Consider the following 23,628-nt stretch of genomic DNA (forward strand, 5'->3'; position numbering starts at 1 on the left):
TACCTACATGTGTGAAATACGACAAATAAATGCACCCATCAAATTATAATTATTTGTCTATTATTAAAATATCGTTGGTCATTAATTGTGTCAAAAAAGCACACCATGTTAATGCAATATATATCCATCTATCTTTCTCTTAATTATTTTTTTCCCCACTTCTATGAAAGATCCACTGAGTAAAGTTTAAATGGATCAAGTAACAGCCTAGTGGCTGTTGTTCCTTCATTGTCCAGGAGATAATATAGTTAAAGAGAAGGAACGCTAAGTGGGTGTGCCTTGCCATCCATTAGTTTAGCGGTCACTTCTTCAGTGAGGAGCGTCGACTGCTGTCTTGAGGAGTGGCGAAGGCTCGAGGACTGCCATGCGGTCACTCTCTCGTGCGCCACTCAGCCGGTGAGAGTCGAAGAGGATGGAAGTCCGTTCACTGTACTGAGACAGAGACAGAAACACTACAGAGAGAGAGATAGATATTTGACTTGTCTGAACGCTTGGTCCAGCAACAGTATATTTAATCTCGGACTAGACCTCTGCTTGTGTCGGTGATTTTTGTTAAACTTTTGATGAAAAGTTGTTTCCTAAGCCTAGGAGTACTGTGCTCTTTTCCAGAAAGAAAGGTAAGGATCTTACTATTTTCAATTCGTTGTCTTGTGTATTTTCTATTGAAATGTAATGTCTCATCACCAGTCACCACAGCTTCATATTTTACATGTTTTTCGTAAGTGTTACCTTTAATTTATATTCCAATTAATATATTATTTTCGGAAGACTTATAGAATATATATTTACAACCGTTGCGCAAAACAAAAAAAAATGGGACGGATGTAAGATGTGAGGGAAATATTTGCCATTTGTAAAAGTCTATTTTAAGATTTTATTGTAGGTCTATAAGCCGTTGTACTAACGTTAATCTAGAGAGACAAGCATGCGATGTTTTAATTATATATATGTCTAGTCTTTTATTAACAGATCAAATACGTACAATTTAACCCGTGTAATTACCAAGAAAGCAGCTTAGCTGTTCTTTTCCTCTCTGGTAAGCGCATTGGCGCAGCTCAGAGTGTATTTTCCTTCTGCTCTTTTGCGTGTAAGGATCTTATGTAGTTCTTAAGTAATCACCCTCGCCTCTGAGCCGATTTAAAGACGACAGGAAAAGGTCCCGTCAATAAACAACTAACTGATCATGGATAGCCTTAGTTGGCATAGTCCTACAAAAAATCCAATCCAATAGGTCATGTTAAAAAAAATGCTTTCGGATGGTTTAGACACTTAATATTAATATACCTATACTAAACGTGCTCGTATAAAATTGAACGTTTATATTAAATTATTTATTAGGCTATTATTTATGTATTTATTTAGAACTGGGTCACCAAAAACGAATAACTAACTAATCCTTGACTTTTGTGAAAATGCTGGGTTGAAAATGTTTTTGATTGTTCTATAATAACACTAAGTATGTAATAATAATAATAATAATAATAATGCATAGTTATTAGTATATAATAACACTGATATTCTGCGTTACTTTTAAGACCTTGACCATGTTATTGTTAATATTGCACGAAATGTGCGTGCGTAGGCCTATTGGTAAGATTAATTACAAAGCTATTTCATGGACTTTATTTATTTATTTGTTGATTTGGAATGAATTGCAAACAATTTAGGGCTAGTGCATTTTTTTGACAGGCGTTATGCCAACTGTAGGCCTATATGGTAGTGCAATAGGCTACCCTAAAATTTTATTTTATTTTCAGACTTCCAGGAATGGAGTCGATACCCAATCAACAACCAGCGGGACGAGACTCCAGCTCTTCCCCCAGCTCCAAGCAGGACGTTCAGCCCTTCTCCAGCCCCATCTCCCTGAAGCCTAACCAAGTCAGCGAGACCGCGTTGTATGGAGTGCACATCGTGTCTTTGGTCATAGATGGCCAGGAAAGACTTTGCTTGGCGCAGATATCCAACACATTGCTAAAGAACTACAGTTACAACGAAATCCATAACCGACGCGTTGCTCTTGGAATCACCTGCGTCCAGTGCACGCCCGTCCAGCTCGAGATACTGAGGCGCGCTGGCGCCATGCCAATCTCCTCGCGGCGCTGCGGTATGATCACTAAGCGGGAGGCGGAGAGGCTATGTAAATCATTCCTCGGTGCTCACAACCCACCAAAGCTACCGGAAAATTTCGCTTTTGATGTCTCTCATGAATGCGCGTGGGGAAGCAGAGGTAGCTTCATACCTGCCAGGTATAACAGCTCGAGGGCCAAGTGCATTAAATGCACATATTGTAACATGTATTTTTCCCCGAATAAATTCATATTCCACTCCCATCGCACTCCCGAGTCCAAGTATACACAGCCAGACGCAGCAAACTTCAATTCGTGGAGGCGCCATCTCAAACTAACAGACAAAAGCTCGTCGGATGATGTTGCCCACGCGTGGGAGGATGTTAAAGCGATGTTCAACGGGGGAAGTCGTAAGAGGACGCTACCTATGAGTGGGTCATCCATGTCCTCTCCTTTGAAGTCACATTCCACCAGTAACCCAACCCAAAGAAGTTCCCCAGAGGTACCCCATAAAACGTTGCGCTGTGACGAAGACCGAGGTAGGCCTAACATCAGTCTGTCAAATGGCGTCCGGAACTACCCGGTTATCCCTGTGCCCAGTAAGAGCTTTGGGATGCTTCAAAAGATCCAGCCACCGCTCTTCCCCACCCGTATGGATTCCCTGCGTTTGGACTGTGTCAAAAGAAGGACGACGGAGTGGGAGAGACAAATAAAACCAACGTGTCGGGTGTCTTTTGGCCAGGAGCAAAGGACAGTATCTATCCCTCTTTCCCGATGTTTTGGCCAACAGCAGGTGGCCTGCCGATGCCACCGTATCAACAGTCACCACCCAAACCACCCACAGAGCTCTTAAGTGTCAGACAGAGTGACCTCGAGTTATCGGATCAAAGTGACCGGTGCGCAAACACACCTAAGGATAGCTTTCAAGACAGCGAACGGTGCTCCAGCTCACAATCCACCCGGAACGACGAGGATAAATCCGGGGATGAGGCCCGGTCAACGGAAGGACTCCCCACAACTCCACGGAAGATAAATTACATCTCTGCGTTCAGACCTGTAGTGAAAGACGCCGAAAGCATTGCAAAGCTATACGGCAACAGGGACACGTACAGCGGTGTGCGCTCTGGTTACCTATCGCCAGATTTCGTGAGTGAAAGTTCTAGCTATAGGTCTATGTCCCCGGATGTGGATAGCGTGGACGACCCAGACGTTGACGTGGAGTCAAACAGGGCACACGAGGATGAAGAGTCAGTCCAACTGTCAGTGGAGGACCGTCAGAGTCCCCGCCCCTCAACTCAGCCCATTCCGGGCCTGAAGATAGTCGAGAGCTGGGGACAAGTCCAGAACCACAACCGGAAGATCCCCACTCCGGGTCCTCTGATGACGAGAGGCAGGGTGGACAGGTGTCAGAGCGCCATGATACACCGGTGTACGAAGTAAGTGTGCCAAGGTCCATATGAGTGCTTTGATGTTCAATATATTTACGCACATGTTTGTAAATTAATTTAGGCATCAATCCACGGAGACTTATTTGGATCCCATATGAAAATGGGTGATGTTTGGTCTCGTAAGTGCATGGGCATAAAGTATGGTCATCATGCTATGTTTAATGTTCCAATGGCCATAGGCCTATGCCTTACAGGATGTTGATATGGCTGGCAGCTTTTAACAGTTTGAAGCCTAAACAGTAGGCTAATGTGATGTTTTTGCAAGGGATTTTTCATATTTTGGTCAAATGAAAAGAAAAAGAAGCCACTTATATGAACTATATCCAGGCCTTCTCGCATGGGGTTTTATTGTGCTGTTGAAAACCCGGACATTACAGAAGGCTGAGCCTAGACGTACACTGGCAGGTTGGAACAAATATGGAAATTATCTTTTGTTAAAATACATTTTGGCAATGACATTTACAAAAAAGACCATCGTCCCAATATTAAAGAGATTGAGAATGGAGTAGGCTTGTTTCAATAAGGTCGCTGAGTGGGAGCCTAGGTCTGTGTCTTGTCTTTTGTTCTAAAGATAATTGAAGTGGTTCTGTTTGGAGTGTTTACTGCGAGCCTTGTAGTGTGTTGGGAAAAGGTTAGGCCTGCGCCGGCCTCGTCCTAATGTCAGTCAAACTGCAATTTAGATAGGTGGACAACAATTTAATTACTTCCCTATAATTATAAATTGGAGATGTGTCACGTGGGTATATCCGTTCAAAGAATTGCTTGTGAAATTAAGAGAATTATAGATAATTGCAGTTGTATGGACTATAATGGCTTTGGTTAATTTTGCAGGTGTACACACATGAAAAGGATGGACACATGCCTCTGAACGGTCCATCTACGTTTGGATCAAAACATAGCAGCCCATTGCGATCGAACGGTAGGCCTATTATCTTGCATAGTACATATTCATGGTATAGTTTCTGTATGCAAATAGGCACGTCGCTTATTACTGTCTGTCTTTATCAGGTGTACTCCATGTTTCCGACCCACATAAACAACGTTCTCCTACAAGAGAGGACGTTCCACAGAGAGCCTATCAGGACCAAGCAAAGGAAAGCCCACCATGTGAGTCTCTCTCTTTCTCTCTGTGTGTGTGTGTGTGTAAAAGTTTAGTCGTCCTCCCATGGTAATATAGCCTATTGTATTATATTTTATGTAACGAAATTGTTAGCCAAAGGTTTCTCACTTCTTACTGCTCCAAATTTGATCATTTATAACAGAAAATTGAGTAAATTAGATTAATTAATGAGCTGATGCCATCTTTTGCAGGCGATGGGGCATTACGTCAGCATGACGTCAGTAGGGTCCACGAAAAAGATATCGAAAACATGGCTAAAGGTAATCATTTGATTTTTATCAATGATCATTGACATTTGTTTATATTGATTAGTCTCGTGCAAAATGACCAACAAGTAGGCCTAGCCTAGCCTCGTTTCAAGTCATTAGATCTCATCTTAAATTGAACAAAGCAAGGTGGAAATCACTAAACATAATAGGCTAATTTTTTTCTGGGAATAATTATTTTAAAAAAAATCATACTTAGCATTGAATTAACAGAGTTATATTTTTAAACATAACGAACACGTGTGAACGCGGCTCTATTTGTATCTCTACTTCCTCAAAGCCTACTATTTCAACATTCGAAAAAAAACCTCGTGTTGTTAATTATAAGACTTTTTATGGACCATGAGAACCATGTTCCATGTTGGTCTTGTGTAGGCTACGACGTGTGGAATCACCAGTCTAATATGCTAGACTGGTGAGGTTTTCCCTTCCCTATCTAGGTCCTGCACTAACAACATAATACCTATTATGATCTGTCTAATAATCTTATTTTTTTAAATCGCTTTATAAAAAAATGTTATGCCTACAGCTTAACACAAGTTTGCACGGTCACGTTTGAATTGTTTTCCATTCGTTAACCTCCTCTAATGTTAAATTATGAGAAACGGAATTGTTCTACTTATTGTAACACGAAATCGTTTTTACACTATTAATATTTTAACGAGCCCAGCCGTTAAGCTGCGGCGCTCGAGCCTCTAACCCCGAGGCGATGGAGCTAATTATTTAGCAATACCATGCTTGGAGACACAGTGAGGCTAAACGACTGTTAGCGTTCCAACCATAGGCCTTCTGATAATAGTTATTACGATACTATAGGGAAATAAACCACGGGAAACATTGTAGTTGTTTTTACCCACAGGCCTGTATTGTATTAGGCCTATAAAGGCCTGTAATCAAAATCAAATGCTTTAATTGTTGAACAGGCTAAGATAGGTCTGCAATATATAGGGTTAGTATGTTGAAAGCCACATTTGGAATTTACTGCTTTGTCTATTGCCTTTTTACAACGACGATTATGATAATGGTGATGACCACTTCGTTTTGCAGAGGAACTTCAGAAACAGCTTGTCGAACAAGTGGAGCTCAGAAAAAAGTTGGAACGCGAATTTCAAAGTTTAAAAGGTAGGACGCTTTATTGTCCTACTGCTTAAACATACACAGAGTCGAGGTGCAGCTGAAATATTTACACGAGGGGAAACAGGCGCAACTCGATCTCTTAAAGTAAAAAAAAAAAAAATGTAACTTTATTTTTTAAGAGTTAAAGTCATTCACGTTTCCACCATCTTGGTCTGTTTCAGAATGAGTTTAAACATAAAGAGACATACAGCGAACATTGACTACAACGATGCAAACATTAGTGGACAGCGGCATGGTGCTGAAATGGAAGTAAATTATTGTTGAGCTTCAAAAGCGAGAGCTGCTCCTGTTTCCCACACATTGAGGTCTTTATTTTAATGTAGTCATATGTCATAATGCTGAGAACCCATTAGGCTTAAATTCTATTATTTGGACTTGCGCACTGTGTTAATAGTAGCCGTCTGCTTGCTCACTATGCAGATAATTTTCAGGACCAAATGAAGAGGGAACTGTCCTACAGAGAAGAGATGGTCCAACAACTTCATATTGTCCGAGGTGAGTCTCCAGGAAAAATGATCGGAATATGCTAAATGGTCAGTGTTTTAATAAATGAAATAATATGTCCCGACTTAAATTGAATGAAATGACCCATATCGTTATAGCATTTATGTTCTAAAGTATGAAAACGTGCATGTACAAGAACAGTCATATTGACTTTGTTGCTTCCTTGTACCACACAAGAATGAAGAGGGGAAAGTGACACTTGCATAAATTCGGTCATTATAGAATTAGGCTGCGTGTCCACAATCTACAAATAATAGCTTATCATTCCTGTCAAATAGTCAAAAAAAATTCGCAATTTGACTGGAAATTGTCGAATGAACTGCAATAATATCAAACCATAGAGAGATTGATTTCGCTGTTTTATTTGTAAATGTTATTTTCTCCTAAATCACGCACTGGAAAATGTAAAAGGCAGACCATTACGTATCGTCGTATCAGTTACATACAGTAGACGACAACAGCTGATGCCGCCCTTTCACGGATAGACTAGTTCTAGAGTTACTGGAACGCGGTAGTGTAAATACACACTTCAACTACACTAAGAGGTCACTCAAAATACCCGAGGGTGAACAACATAAATTACAGTCATCCATTTCAAAGTTTACAAACCACCGCTTTGTAGCTCAATTATTGCGTTTTATTTTCTTGTTATTAATGTGTTGTTTGCTTAGACACTTTGTGCAGCGAGTTGGATCAAGAAAGAAAGGCGCGTTATGCAATACAACAGAAGCTAAAAGGTAATTTATATGGTCCAAAAACAGAACATGTATCCTGTTTCAGTCCATTTGTGAATGAATTCAATGGCGAGCTGGGCAAGAGCATGGCCTTCTAATGGACTTTGATAATGCCTAGTAGTAATTGTCAAATTACAACCGTACCTATGCAAGTGCTACTTTTTATTCTTCGCTAGCATGTGTGTCCTTGTGATTCCTAGCGCATTTGATATTGAGCAGAACTACTGTGACGTGTAGACTGAACTTAGAGGACAGAACGCCTAGAGAACACAGTGTGGATAGAAAAATAACAAAGACATTTCATCTGCCCAGTGTTTGAAGTGACACATCCCCTTTCTCCCTAGAAGCTCATGACGCCCTGCACCATTTCTCCTGCAAGATGCTGACCCCTCGCCACTGTACTGGAGCCTGTACTTTCAAACCCCCTCTGCTGCCTCCATAATAGACCACAAGACCCCCCCCTGACTCCAGTACAGCTCACTGCAGCCAAAAAGAGAGACACCCACCTCAAGTAGTCACAGTCTCTCCGTAACTTCATGACCTTTGCCCTCCCCCACCAGTCATCCAACGATTCACAACTTGTGTACACACTCCAGCGCTATTTATTTAACGCAGAAGAAGTGGCTATGGAGGTCAGGAGAACAAGACCTTCCATTGAAAAGAACTCTTGAAGATACACCAAACGACTGGTCCATTGTATGTGTTGTATTTATAGACAGTTATCAAGCTGTAAAGAGCTCTTGATATGGACTCACCAAGTCCCTTTGAATCATAATCCATTGCTCTTCATATATCCCATATATATATATATATATGTATATATATATATATGTGGAGATGTGCAATGAGTTGTATAATGTGATATTTCATAAGTAACACGAATCCTAGCATTCTTGGGTTGTTTTACCACATTATGTATGTGTTTTTACATATATTTATTTGTGTTTAAGTTTAGTCGTTAATCTGTTCTGTCCATCTGAAACATTAAACAATGTATATTATTGATGTAAAGCACTTTAAAAAAATGTCAACATTACTACTGATCTGGACCTCACTGTACTAAGAAATAAAGTAAACTCTGTTAGGCATCTAATGTATAGAATACACTTCCTTCTAATGCAGCGTTTCCCAGATGCTGGACCAGGGGGATCCAAAGATGATGCACCTTTCTAGGTTTTTGTCCTAGCCCTAACACACCTGATTCAAATCAAAGGCTTGGTGATGAATTGTTGATTAGTTGACTCAAGTGTGTGAGTGTTAGGACAAAAACACCGCTTTGGGTCACCGGAACCGGAAAGGGAAACGCTGTTCTAATGGCGCCAACATTTATTCTAGCACTTATTTCGAAGTAACCAATGACCTTTCAACCTTGAACTAATTAAAAAGGTTCCGTTTGCCTAAAATGTCACACAACATATTAGTCTTTTACAGTGTATAGAATGTTCATTCAGTCTCAACTATGATTGTTTTTAATCATACATAGATACCATGTACAGTATATTCATTATAAAAGGTATATTTCTTCCGTATGATTTGAGCATTCGGTTACAAGACACACCCAGCTTCTGTTGTACTTAATAAAGGGTTTGAATCATCGTCAGAACCCTACCATACATTAAATAAACCACAGGCACAGAAACCAAACCTATTTGTTGTGTATTTAATTATGTCTTGTAGGCTTTATTTTCTCATGTCAATCCTTTGTGCATGGCAAGAGATGAGTGGGGATGAGAATAAAGGAAACCAAGACGCCACGTATAGAGACTTGAAACGGCCATTTGTGACTGAATTCCATGTTGTGCAGTTGATTTCTGTAACCAATCTTTTTTTAAATCAATTCCAAGCCAGTTGTTCATTTTTTCCACGATATACGACCTTTAAAAAGTGTTGTTGTGACCCCATTAAGGGCCAATAAGACTCATGTATGTATTATATCAGAAATTAATGTAAAATACGATTAAAAAGTGAATCCTGTTTTTGCCTTGTCTCCCGAATGTCTCTTAATAGGAACGATACTGACACCTGCTGGAACCTTTAAGGAATGACAACCTGATTTAAAATAAATTTAGCATTTTTTTATTTTTTTATTTCACCTTTATTTAACCAGGTAGGCTAGTTGAGGAGAACAAGTTCTCATTTGCAACTGCGACCTGGCCAAGATAAAGCATAGCAGTGTGAACAGACAACACAGAGTTACACATGGAGTAAACAATAAACAAGTCAATAACACAGTAGAAAAAAAGGGTTTATATACATTGTGTGCAAAAGGCATGAGGAGGTAGGCAAATAATTACAATTTTGCAGATTAACACTGGAGTGATAAATGATCAGATGGTCATGTACAGGTAGAGATATTGATGTGCAAAAGAGCAGAAAAGTAAATAAATAAAAACAGTATGGAGATGAGGTAGGTATAATTGGGTGGGCTATTTACCAATAAGACTATGTACAGCTGCAGCGATCGGTTAGCTGCTCAGATAGCAGATGTTTGAAGTTGGTGAGGGAGATAAAAGTCTCCAACTTCAGCGATTTCTGCAATTCGTTCCAGTCACAGGCAGCAGAAAACTGGAACGAAAGGCGGCCAAATGAGGTGTTGGCTTTAGGGATGATCAGTGAGATACACCTGCTGGAGCGCGTGCTACGGGTGGGTGTTGCCATCGTGACCAGTGAACTGAGATAAGGCGGAGCTTTACCTAGCATGGACTTGTAGATGACCTGGAACCAGTGGGTCTGGCGATGAATATGTAGCGAGGGCCAGCCGACTAGAGCATACAAGTCGCAGTGGTGGGTGGTATAAGGTGCTTTAGTGACAAAACGGATGGCACTGTGATAAACTGCATCCAGTTTGCTGAGTAGAGTGTTGGAAGCTATTTTGTAGATGATGTCGCCGAAGTCGAGGATCGGTAAGATAGTCAGTTTTACTAGGGTAAGTTTGGCGGCATGAGTGAAGGAGGCTTTGTTGCGGAATAGAAAGCCGATTCTGGATTTGATTTTTTCGATTGGAGATGTTTGATATGAGTCTGGAAGGAGAGTTTACAGTCAAGCCAGACACCTAGGTACTTATAGATGTCCACATATTCAAGGTCGGAACCATCCAGGGTGGTGATACTAGTCAGGCGTGCAGGTGCAGGCAGCGAACGGTTGAAAAGCATACATTTGGTTTTACTAGCGTTTAAGAGCAGTTGGAGGCCACGGAAGGAGTGTTGTATGGCATTGAAGCTCGTTTGGAGGTTAGATAGCACAGTGTCCAAGGACGGGCCGGAAGTATATAGAATGGTGTCGTCTGCGTAGAGGTGGATCAGGGAATCGCCTGCAGCAAGAGCAACATCATTGATATATACAGAGAAAAGAGTCGGCCCGAGAATTGAACCCTGTGGCACCCCCATAGAGACTGCCAGAGGACCGGACAGCATGCCCTCCGATTTGACACACTGCACTCTGTCTGCAAAGTAGTTGGTGAACCAGGCAAGGCAGTCATCAGAGAAACCAAGGCTACTGAGTCTGCCGATAAGAATATGGTGATTGACAGAGTTGAAAGCCTTGGCAAGGTCGATGAAGACTGCTGCACAGTACTGTCTTTTATCGATGGCCGTTATGATATCGTTTAGTACCTTGAGCGTGGCTGAGGTGCACCCGTGACCGGCTCGGAAACCAGATTGCAGAGCGGAGAAGGTACGGTGTGATTCGAGATGGTCAGTGACCTGTTTGTTGACTTGCCTTTCGAAGACCTTAGATAGGCAGGGCAGGATGGATATAGGTCTGTAACAGTTTGGGTCCAGGGTGTCACCCCCTTTGAAGAGGGGGATGACAGCGGCAGCTTTCCAATCCTTGGGGATCTCAGACGATATGAAAGAGAGGTTGAACAGGCTGGTAATAGGGGTTGCGACAATGGCGGAGGATAGTTTCAGAAATAGAGGGTCCAGCTTGTCAAGCCCAGCTGATTTGTACGGGTCCAGGTTTTGCAGCTCTTTCAGAACATCTGCTATCTGGATTTGGGTAAAGGAGAACCTGGAGAGGCTTGAGCGAGTAGCTGCGAGGGGGGCGGATCTGTTGGCCGAGGTTGGAGAAGCCAGGCAGAAGGCATGGCCAGCCGTTGAGAAATGCTTGTTGAAGTTTTTGATAATCATGGATTTATCGGTGGTGACCGTGTTACCTAGCCTCAGTGCAGTGGGCAGCTGGGAGGAGGTGCTCTTGTTCTCCATGGACTTCACAGTGTCCCAGAACTTTTGGAGTTGGAGCAACAGAATGCAAATTTCTGCCTGAAGAAACTGGCCTTAGCTTTCCTGACTGACTGAGTGTATTGGTTCCTGACTTCCCTGAACAGTTGCATATCACGGGGACTATTCGATGCTATTGCAGTACGCCACAGGATGTTTTTGTGCTGGTCGAGGGCAGTCAGGTCTGGAGTGAACCAAGGGATATATCTGTTCTTAGTTCTGCATTTTTTTGAACGGAGCATGCTTATCTAAAATGGTGAGGAAGTTAGTTACTTTTAAAGAATAACCAGGCATCCTCAACTGACGGGATGAGGTCAATGTCCTTCCAGGATACCCGGGCCAGGTCGATTAGAAAGGCCTGCTCACAGAAGTGTTTTAGGGAGCGTTTGACAGTGATGAGGGGTGGTCGATTGACTGCGGCTCCGTAGCGGATACAGCATCCAAGTTGTTTAATTTTTATTTTATTTTTTTCATATCAAACGACTCATTCCATACATGGGCTGTCTCAGAAGTCCAGTCAAGTTATGTTCGACATTCTGTCAGGGGAATAGCCCTGTTTAATAGTGAAATCTAATTATTCTGATGTGAAGCCTAATAGCTATTGATTAAATGCTCTTTAGATGGCCCTCTGTCCCTAGGCACAAGAGAGTAACAGAGATGCTCGCATAATGGCAGTGATGCATGTTGAATATTAATCTTTTTTGACAGTAATTGCTCCCCACGTGAAAGCACCTTTTCATTTGAATACTAACCACTCGTGTGTGTGTGTATTGTAACATGTTTACACAAGGTAAACTGAAGAAGTTGTTTATGAACCGTAGTTTTCATTTTCCTGTTCCGTCCACATGAGAATGGCATTGAACACAAGTGATGTGATCATTTTTTGCTGTTGCACATGGTATAGATCAGCAACACATTTGATATATTGATATAATAATTTATATATTTACTGGTTTGTTAAGCCTCATAATATCACAAACTACTAAACATTTGACTCGACACAACTTCACAAGTTCAACTGACATTTGAGTGAAGTACTGACATAACATCGATTACATTACAATGATTAACAGATACCGTTGAAGTATGATTATTTTTCCTTTTTTAAATCATGATATTTTTTAAGATATATTTTAGTGTGACTGTATACACGAGTATGATTGTGAGAAGCCACGAATAAAAGTCTTCTTAAATTATAAGAATGCACAGACCACATAACCCATTACACCCTTGGTAAACAGTGTCGGAGGGCTGCCCTCAATACCAAACAATACTCTTTTTGAAAGCCACTCAAACTGTTTGTCGTGGTACACCCAAACATATAAAAGCCCACTTAAATATCAGTTGTAATGAGTGAACCCATTTTCACAGTGAATGATTTCAGATTTATTTGCTTTTTTGTTACAATTGTTCAAAATGGCCCAGCCGAACATGAGAATGAAAGGGTATGAAAGGGTTTGTACATCATAGAAGTTTATCAACCTATTAGAGGGGCCATGAAATAATGTTTGTTCCTGTTCATTATGCCAACATTGGTCATGGAATCTAACTCTAAATGACTCCTTTGACAAAGACAAATACAAAGTTAACCTGCACTTGTCCTGTCACTGTGGACATCACATTGAACAGGTGGGGAAAATGTGCAACCGCCGTCCCTGTTGAAATACCCCTCCACGTGAGCCTTCTATGGTTGACTAAAGTCATCCGTAATGGATTTGTGTCATCAATCATTACATTGAAGATGAATTGCATTGTTAGGGAGTAATGTACTCCACCCAGTGTTCTGTTCATGTCCCTCTTCAGGATAAGGAGTAGCCATGTATGGCATAACCAAATACGATACATAGATATCAGTACAACACTGGAAAGCTGGGGGCATTATCTTATTCATGATTAGATATAACATAGTCATATTAACAATTTCATGAGGACTTTGGGGGCTCTATAAATGTCAGAAACATAGTGGGTAATCTGTATTTATCATAGTCTGAATTACAATGGAGATAGTGCCATCTACTGGAAAATGAAGATTAGTGACATCTACTGGCTCATGAATATCCAGCATTTATAACTTTTCAAGCGTGAAGTCGATAGGTCCCTATTCTGAAACGGTGCCCAATCCCACTGCTATCTCGTTCCAAACTAGTTTTCTGCTGCTGCGTGTTTACCAATCCTATTGGAACTCATTTATTGGGTGCTTTAGACACCTTGTTAGTCTATATTATAAAGATGCATTCAGGGTGGGCAACGTTCTAAAATGTTTGTAGTTGTAGAGAGAGCACACCATGAACTGTTTTAAAAGCTCCAATGTAGCCGTTTTAATCTCCATATCAAATCCTTTCTGGATAACAATTAAGTACCTTACTGTGATTATTTTTGACCAGTTTAATTGAAAACAAACAACAATTGCTTCTTAGTAAAGGGCAATTTCTCAAGCAAGAATTTAGCTAGGATTGTCTGGGAGTGGTCTGAGTGAGGAGGGGACAACTGAAAATGTAGCTATTATTGGCAGAGGTTTGGAACTCTCTGTCTTATTGGTCTATTAAAGGGATTCTCCGGTACTCTTGTATACTTTTTAGCCAGTAGTTCTGAAAGTCATACTCATGTAACGGATGTGAAACGGCTTAGTTAGCGGTGATGCGCGCTACATAGCGTTTCAATCGGTGACGTCACTTGCTCTGAGACCTTGAAGTAGTAGTTCCCCTTGCTCTGCAAGGGCCGTGGCTTTTGTGGAGCGATGGGTAACGATGCTTCGTGGGTGACTGTTGTTGATGTGTGCAAAGGGTCCCTGGTTCGCGCCCGGGTATGGGCGAGGGGACGGTCTAAAGTTATACTGTTACACTCACATGCCAAAAGTGGTCCCCAAAAATGGTGTACTATGTCACATATGTGCAGATATGTGCACCGAGTCATTGCTGTCTCTCTCGCTCTGCTGTGGGTGCATCATGTGCCTCTTGCTAGCTTTCATATACAGCATATGGCGAGGGGCTGAAGCTCATTGGTTGAAGTCAAAGCGCTAGGGGGCTGGCCCACGTGGTGGAAAACGTAGGGAAAACGGGGCAGTACAGCTTCCAGAAAAATAGTTGCATTATTCAAACTAGGGATTTTGTGGCTAATTGAGGTAAGAACGGAATTCTATTCATAGACCAGACATGTATGAACAACGCAGCCGCACTAAACGGGCCATATCATAATTCTCACAATTTCTCAACATTATTCCAACCTCAGTGTGGAAATACACTACATGACCAAAAGTATGCTCGTCAAACATCTCATTCCAAAATCATGGGCATTAACATTAGAGTTGGTCCCCCCTTTGCTTCTATAACATCCTCCACTCTTCTGGGAAGGCTTTCCACTCGATGTTGGAACATTGCTGTGGGGACTTACTTCCATTCAGCCACAAGAGCATTAGTGAGGTCGGGCACTAATGTTGGGCGATTAGGCCTGGCTCGCAGTCAGCGTTCCAATTCATCCCAAATGTGTTCTATGGGGTTGAGGTCAGGGCCCTGTGCAGGCAAGTCAAGTTCTTCCACATCGATCTTGAAAAAACATTTCTGTTTGGACCTCGCTTTATACATGGGGCCATTGTCATGCTGAAACAGGAAAGGGCCTTCCCCAAACTGTTGCCACAAAGTTGGAAGCACAGAATTCTCTAGAATGTCTTTGTTTGCTGTAGTGTTAAAATTTCCCTTCACTGGAACTACGGGGCCAAACTATGAAAAACAGCCCCAGACCTTTATTCCTCCTCCACCAAACTTTACAGTTGGCACTATGCATTCAGGCAGGTAGCATCCCCCTGGCTTCCGCCAAACTGTCAGATGATGAAGCGTGATTCATCACTCCAGAGAACGCATTTCCACTGCTCCAGAGTCCAATGGCGGCAAGCTTTACACCACTCCAGCCAACAATTGTCATTGTGCATAATGATCTTAGGCTTTTGTGTGGCTGCACGGCCATGGAAACCCATTTCATGAAGCTCCAGACGAACAGTTATTGTGCTGACGTTGCTTCCAGAGGCAGTTTGGAACTCGGTAGTGAGGGTTGCAACCGAGGACAAATTATTTTTATTTTTACGTGCTTTCTGTGAGCTTGTGTGGCCTACCACTTCACGGCTGAGCCGTTAATGCTCCTAGAAGTTTCCACTTAACAATAACAGCCCTTACAGTTGAACGGGGCAGCTCTAGCAGTGCAGAAATTTGATGAACTAACTTGCTGGAAATGTGGCGTCCAATGACGGTGCCACGTTAAAAGTCACTGAGCTCGTCAGTATGGCCATTCTATTGCTAATGTTTGTCTATGGAGATTGCATGGCGGTGTGCTCGATTTTATACACCTGTCAGCAATGGGTGTGGCTGAAATAGCCGAATCCACTCATTTGAAGATGTGTCCACATACATTTGTAATATATAGTGTATATATAAAACAGGTAAATCCCATTTTTCAAGCATATCTCAAGAACTGTTTTGGTTACGAATTGACTCTCATCAGCACCTCCCAACCCTTTCAATCTGCACAGCCCACTTCCCATCTCCCAGGAGCCTGAGTGTCTGGGGGCACCATAAACCGAGGTCAAAAATATACATGATATTTTCGACCAAGACATAAACCGGCCTCTCAAAATTAGTCCAGAGGCATAGTCACTCTCTTTTGTGGAGGAAATGAAGTACAAGACTTCTATGGAGACAACTCCATTACAAAGAACAAGTTGGTGGTTGGGAGAGAAAAAAATGTAGCATTTTGCATTGATTGAGTGAGTGTCATGTCAATTAAACGTATCTATTGAAACGGAATATGGGACGGATTATATCTACTGCAAAACTAACACCGTTGTAAGCACTCAAACAACGTTTCAAGTATTTTAAATGCACCCCCAATGAGCGCACGCACGTAGCGTGGTGGTCGTCAACGTCACAATACGTCATCACGCTTGCACTAGGAATTGCAAGATGGCGGAGAGTGCGGAATTGAAGGTAAAGCGCAGCTTGAAATCATTATAAATGTAAACGGTTAGCAAACGATATAATGCCAACGCAAGTCTTCGCATGTGTAATTTAAACGACAAGGAACTAATTTTAGTGTGAATTTATGTGTATTTTTTGTGCAAAAGGATAACTTTAAAGGAATTCACTATAAGGGGAAAGCTGGAACATGTTATTGTTGATGTTGAGAGAGAACCGCTCGTTCGTTAGCGGTCTCCTGCATAGAATATCTTTATTAGCTAGCTAGCGGAATAATTTAAAAGTATTTTTCCTTTTCGGTCCATGTCTATTTAGTAGACATTTAGTTAAAAAGTATCTTATGACAATGATGGGTCGTAGTTGACTGTTTGAATGAGGATGCCGTTATCAGCTAATTAGTTGGTCCGCGTTTGGAGAGTGGACGAGCGGTCTTGACGTTCTGTCAAGCTAGTGAACAGAGGCTCCCGCTAGCGATGGGAGAAGGACTACATATGCTTCTTGCTAGCTTAGGCGACTATTCAAGCTTTAAACTTTTAGCAATTTCTCAAGACGCATAAAATTATGCACTTTTTAATGGTGTAACAGTGACAAGCTGTTCTAATTTGAAAACGTTTTCTAGCCTGGTTAGTTAGGTAACTTTTACACAGCGGTGTGGAGAAAAAGTGAATGCATTTTTATTTCCCCAGCTGACTATCACTATGAGTCATAGTGATATATGTTGTAAAACGTGTAGCAATGTTCTTTTGATATGTTGATATCTTTGAACACGTTTAGGCTTTATGCTCATCTTAACACGTTGCTCTGCATCAAAATCAAATGTTATTAGTCACATGCGCCGAATACAACAGGTGTAGGTAGACTTTCCAGTGAAATGCTTACTTACAAGCCCCTAACCAACAGTGCAGTTTCAATAAATACGGATAAAAGTAACAAGTCATTAAAGGGCAGCAGTAAAATATAAAATAATATATACCGGAGTGCCGGTTCATTCATTACAGTTCAAGTTCTGGTAACTTGTTTTGAGTGAGTTCAGCCCTAATTTACCCTCGCCCAAGATGTACTCTTTAACCCTATAAAGATGTATATCAATTTTAACCTTTAAAAAAAAATATTTCTCGCTGATATAAAAGATAAGGTTCGTATGCTTCCAAAATCGTACCACAAGCGATGCTTGTTCATGTTCAGGCCGAGTGCTGGGGTTCTTAACAAAACTGTACAGAAGATGTCTTCTTCGAATTACTCTTATGCATAATGTAAAGGAACTGAGAGTCGTAATGTAATGGAACTGAGAGTCGTAATGTAATGGAACTGAGAGTCATAATGTAATGGAACTGAGGGTCGTAATGTAAAGGAACTGAGAGTCGTAATGTAATGGAACTGAGAGTCGTAATGTAAAGGAACTGAGAGTCGTAATGTAATGGAACTGAGAGTCATAATGTAATGGAACTGAGAGTCATAATGTAATGGAACTGAGGGTCGTAATGTAAAGGAACTGAGAGTCGTAATGTAATGGAACTGAGAGTCGTAATGTAAAGGAACTGAGAGTCGTAATGTAATGGAACTGAGAGTCGTAATGTAATGGAACTGAGAGTCGTAATGTAATGGAACTGAGAGTCGTAATGTAATGGAACTGAGAGTCGTAATGTAATGGAACTGAGAGTCATAATGTAATGGAACTGAGAGTCGTAATGTAATGGAACTGAGAGTCATAATGTAATGGAACTGAGAGTGATGATCAAAGGCTACATTTATCCCTAAACAAGTTGTCAGAAATGCAAACCTGCATAGCAACCTTTTGCCTGAATGATTTCTCTCAGCATTGCTTGCATGGTGCCTTCAGAGCAATTGCCTTCTTGCCTTCCTGGAATTATCTCATTTAAAGCTAGTGCGGTTCATGTTTCTTGTGTGGTTCATAATCTAGTGTACTAGGATCACAAATCAATAGCAATTGATTCAGATGTAGACATACTTCAAAATGCCGTTTTTTTGTGATTCAAAAGAGTGACATCAGTTTTCTCCCGTCAAGCATTTGACCAGGAACAGTATGTCAGACCGTGTTTTATTATGAGTTGTCTCAGTCTGCACGTCTATTGTGAGACGTTGCAGCTGACAATATGAGTTAGGCCTAACTGACGATACCCGATGATTGACAGGCTCCCTCTGAGCTGCTATTGATCTGAGGGATATTTTTATACTTTACTCCAAAGTGTTGCTATTGCTGTGTGCTTGGAAACTAAGTCCATATTCATGTCCTCGGGTGTATCTCTTCTACGGCACGGCGTTGGTGTTTAAGTCTTTTATTCCTCACACACATTGTCTGTTGTTAGTTTCTGTTCCTAAACCATGTCCAGGCTCAAACTCGGAGCAGATGGAGTTCGTATGACGTGAGATTGCTTCCTACAAATAGTATTTCACCGCTGATGATTAACGCTTCGTGTTTCTTGCAAATCATTACACTCTCATCAGATCATCAACACTACAGTGGAGACAGTCAGTACATCAGATCATCATCACTACAGTGGAGACAGTCAGTACATCAGATCATCATCACTACAGTGGAGACAGTCAGTACATCAGATCAACAATACAGTGGAGACAGTCAGTACATCAGATCAACACTACAGTGGAGACAGTCAGTACATCAGATCATCAACACTACAGTGGAGACAGTCAGTACATCAGATCATCAACACTACAGTGGAGACAGTCAGTACATCAGATCATCAACACTACAGTGGAGACAGTCAGTACATCAGATCATCATCACTACAGTGGAGACAGTCAGTACATCAGATCATCAACACTACAGTGGAGACAGTCAGTACATCAGATCATCATCACTACAGTGGAGACAGTCAGTACATCAGATCATCATCACTACAGCGGAGACAGTCAGTACATCAGATCATCACTACAGTGGAGACAGTCAGTACATCAGATCAACACTACAGTGGAGACAGTCAGTACATCAGATCATCACTACAGTGGAGACAGTCAGTACATCAGATCAACACTACAGTGGAGACAGTCAGTACATCAGATCAACACTACAGTGGAGACAGTCAGTACATCAGATCATCACTACAGTGGAGACAGTCAGTACATCAGATCATCATCACTACAGTGGAGACAGTCAGTACATCAGATCATCATCACTACAGTGGAGACAGTCAGTACATCAGATCAACACTACAGTGGAGACAGTCAGTACATCAGATCATCATCACTGTAGTGGAGACAGTACATCAGATCATCATCACTACAGTGGAGACAGTCAGTACATCAGATCAACACTACAGTGGAGACAGTCAGTACATCAGATCATCATCACGACAGTGGAGACAGTCAGTACATCAGATCATCATCACTACAGTGGAGACAGTCAGTACATCAGATCAACACTACAGTGGAGACAGTCAGTACATCAGATCATCACTACAGTGGAGACAGTCAGTACATCAGATCATCACTACAGTGGAGACAGTCAGTACATCAGATCATCAACACTACAGTGGAGACAGTCAGTACATCAGATCATCATCACTACAGTGGAGACAGTCAGTACATCAGATCATCAACACGACAGTGGAGACAGTCAGTACATCAGATCATCATCACTACAGTGGAGACAGTCAGTACATCAGATCATCATCACTACAGTGGAGACAGTCAGTACATCAGATCAACACTACAGTGGAGACAGTCAGTACATCAGATCATCACTACAGTGGAGACAGTCAGTACATCAGATCATCACTACAGTGGAGACAGTCAGTACATCAGATCATCATCACCACAGTGGAGACAGTCAGTACATCAGATCATCAACACGACAGTGGAGACAGTCAGTACATCAGATCATCATCACTACAGTGGAGACAGTCAGTACATCAGATCAACACTACAGTGGAGACAGTCAGTACATCAGATCATCACTACAGTGGAGACAGTCAGTACATCAGATCATCATCACTACAGTGGAGACAGTCAGTACATCAGATCATCATCACTGCAGCGGAGACAGTCAGTACATCAGATCATCATCACTACAGCGGAGACAGTCAGTACATCAGATCATCACTACAGTGGAGACAGTCAGTACATCAGATCAACACTACAGTGGAGACAGTCAGTACATCAGATCATCACTACAGTGGAGACAGTCAGTACATCAGATCATCATCACTACAGTGGAGACAGTCAGTACATCAGATCATCATCACTGCAGTGGAGACAGTCAGTACATCAGATCAGCACTACAGTGGAGGCAGTCAGTACATCAGATCATCATCACTACAGTGGAGACAGTCAGTACATCAGATCATCACTACAGTGGAGACAGTCAGTACATCAGATCATCATCACTGCAGTGGAGACAGTCAGTACATCAGATCAGCACTACAGTGGAGGCAGTCAGTACATCAGATCATCATCACTACAGTGGAGACAGTCAGTACATCAGATCATCACTACAGTGGAGACAGTCAGTACATCAGATCATCACTACAGTGGAGACAGTCAGTACATCAGATCATCATCACTACAGTGGAGACAGTCAGTACATCAGATCATCACTACAGTGGAGACAGTCAGTACATCAGATCATCACTACAGTGGAGACAGTCAGTACATCAGATCATCATCACTACAGTGGAGACAGTCAGTACATCAGATCAACACTACAGTGGAGACAGTCAGTACATCAGATCAACACTACAGTGGAGACAGTCAGTACATCAGATCATCACTACAGTGGAGACAGTCAGTACATCAGATCATCATCACCACAGTGGAGACAGTCAGTACATCAGATCATCAACACGACAGTGGAGACAGTCAGTACATCAGATCATCGCTACAGTGGAGACAGTCAGTACATCAGATCAACACTACAGTGGAGACAGTCAGTACATCAGATCATCACTACAGTGGAGACAGTCAGTACATCAGATCATCAATACGACAGTGGAGACAGTCAGTACATCAGATCAACACTACAGTGGAGACAGTCAGTACATCAGATCAACAACACTACAGTGGAGACAGTCAGTACATCAGATCAACAACACTACAGTGGAGACAGTCAGTACATCAGATCAACACTATAGTGGAGACAGTCAGTACATCAGATCATCATCACTACAGTGGAGACAGTCAGTACATCAGATCAACACTACAGTGGAGACAGTCAGTACATCAGATCAACACTACAGTGGAGACAGTCAGTACATCAGATCATCACTACAGTGGAGACAGTCAGTACATCAGATCATCATCACTACAGTGGAGACAGTCAGGTCATCAGATCAACACTACAGTGGAGACAGTCAGTACATCAGATCATCATCACTACAGTGGAGACAGTCAGTACATCAGATCAACACTACAGTGGAGACAGTCAGTACATCAGATCATCACTACAGTGGAGACAGTCAGTACATCAGATCATCAACACGACAGTGGAGACAGTCAGTACATCAGATCAACACTACAGTGGAGACAGTCAGTACATCAGATCATCATCACTACAGTGGAGACAGTCAGGTCATCAGATCAACACTACAGTGGAGACAGTCAGTACATCAGATCATCATCACTACAGTGGAGACAGTCAGTACATCAGATCAACACTACAGTGGAGACAGTCAGTACATCAGATCATCACTACAGTGGAGACAGTCAGTACATCAGATCATCAACACGACAGTGGAGACAGTCAGTACATCAGATCAACACTACAGTGGAGACAGTCAGTACATCAGATCATCACTACAGTGGAGACAGTCAGTACATCAGATCATCATCACAACAGTGGAGACAGTCAGTACATCAGATCAACACTACGGTGGAGACAGTCAGTACATCAGATCAACACTACAGTGGAGACAGTCAGTACATCAGATCAACAACACTACAGTGGAGACAGTCAGTACATTCTGTCTCTCTCTCTTATCCTTAGCTCTGTGTTGAGTGCTAGATCCACTGACCTGGTGTCTTCCAGAGTTGGGGATTTGAAGAAGTGAGAATACAAGACTCCCCTGTTTTTAATGCCATAGGCTATACCCTACCTCCCAGTGGTAATGCTAGTGTGAAAAATGCTTTGCAGATTTCGTGAACCATAGCTTGTGGTTGTAGTGCTCACTGAGTCAGTCTCTCCTCTCCTCTGAACTAGCCTCTGTAGAGGTGTGAGGTGACCCAAAGTTCATCAGTTGCTTGACTGGTAATGTGATCAAATGATTCAGAGCTGTCTTTCTCATCCCTGTTGAGTTGCAATACAGGTCTGATTCTGTAGGTAACACGGGTCTGATTCTGTAGGTAACACGGGTCTGATTCTGTAGGTAACACGGGTCTGATTCTGTAGGTAACACAGGCCTGATTCTGTAGGTAACACGGGTCTGATTCTGTAGGTAACACGGGTCTGATTCTGTAGGTAACACGGGTCTGATACTGTAGGTAACACGGGTCTGATTCTGTAGGTAACACGGGTCTGATTCTGTAGGTAACACGGGTCTGATTCTGTAGGTAACACGGGTCTGATTCTGTAGGTAACACGGGCCTGATTCTGTAGGTAACACGGGCCTGATTCTGTAGGTAACACGGGTCTGATTCTGTAGGTAACACGGGTCTGATTCTGTAGGTAACACGGGTCTGATTCTGTAGGTAACACGGGTCTGATTCTGTAGGTAACACGGGTCTGATTCTGTAGGTAACACGGGTCTGATTCTGTAGGTAACACGGGTCTGATTCTGTAGGTAACACGGGTCTGATACTGTAGGTAACACGGGTCTGATTCTGTAGGTAACACGGGTCTGATTCTGTAGGTAACACGGGTCTGATTCTGTAGGTAACACGGGTCTGATTCTGTAGGTAACACGGGTCTGATTCTGTAGGTAACACGGGTCTGATTCTGTAGGTAACACGGGTCTGATTCTGTAGGTAACACGGGTCTGATTCTGTAGGTAACACGGGTCTGATTCTGTAGGTAACACGGGTCTGATTCTGTAGGTAACACGGGTCTGATTCTGTAGGTAACACGGGCCTGATTCTGTAGCTCAGTTGGTAGAGCATGGTGCTTGCAATGCCAGGTACCACCCATATGTAAAATGTATGCACGCATGACTGTAAATCGCTTTGGATTAAAGCATCTGCTAATTGGCATAGAAACTGCAAGAATT

The 23,628-nt window shown here is 42.1% G+C and overlaps 1 protein-coding gene across 1 annotated transcript; it reads left to right on the plus strand.

Annotated features, from left to right (window-relative positions):
* The first annotated feature begins 570 nt into the window (after window positions 1-570).
* Window positions 571-9,167, plus strand: LOC135553523 (SKI family transcriptional corepressor 1 homolog-B-like). The gene is given in 11 exon segments (XM_064985600.1): window positions 571-617; window positions 1,758-2,704; window positions 2,707-3,348; window positions 3,351-3,502; window positions 4,346-4,433; window positions 4,523-4,621; window positions 4,826-4,894; window positions 5,948-6,022; window positions 6,458-6,532; window positions 7,213-7,278; window positions 7,620-9,167. Coding segments are annotated over 10 exon segments (2,301 nt in total). The 5' UTR covers window positions 571-617; window positions 1,758-1,767; the 3' UTR covers window positions 7,718-9,167.
* Window positions 9,168-23,628: the final 14,461 nt, after the last annotated feature.

Source organism: Oncorhynchus masou, chromosome 2, assembly GCF_036934945.1.
Source record: "Oncorhynchus masou masou isolate Uvic2021 chromosome 2, UVic_Omas_1.1, whole genome shotgun sequence".
NCBI lineage: Eukaryota > Metazoa > Chordata > Actinopteri > Salmoniformes > Salmonidae > Oncorhynchus > Oncorhynchus masou.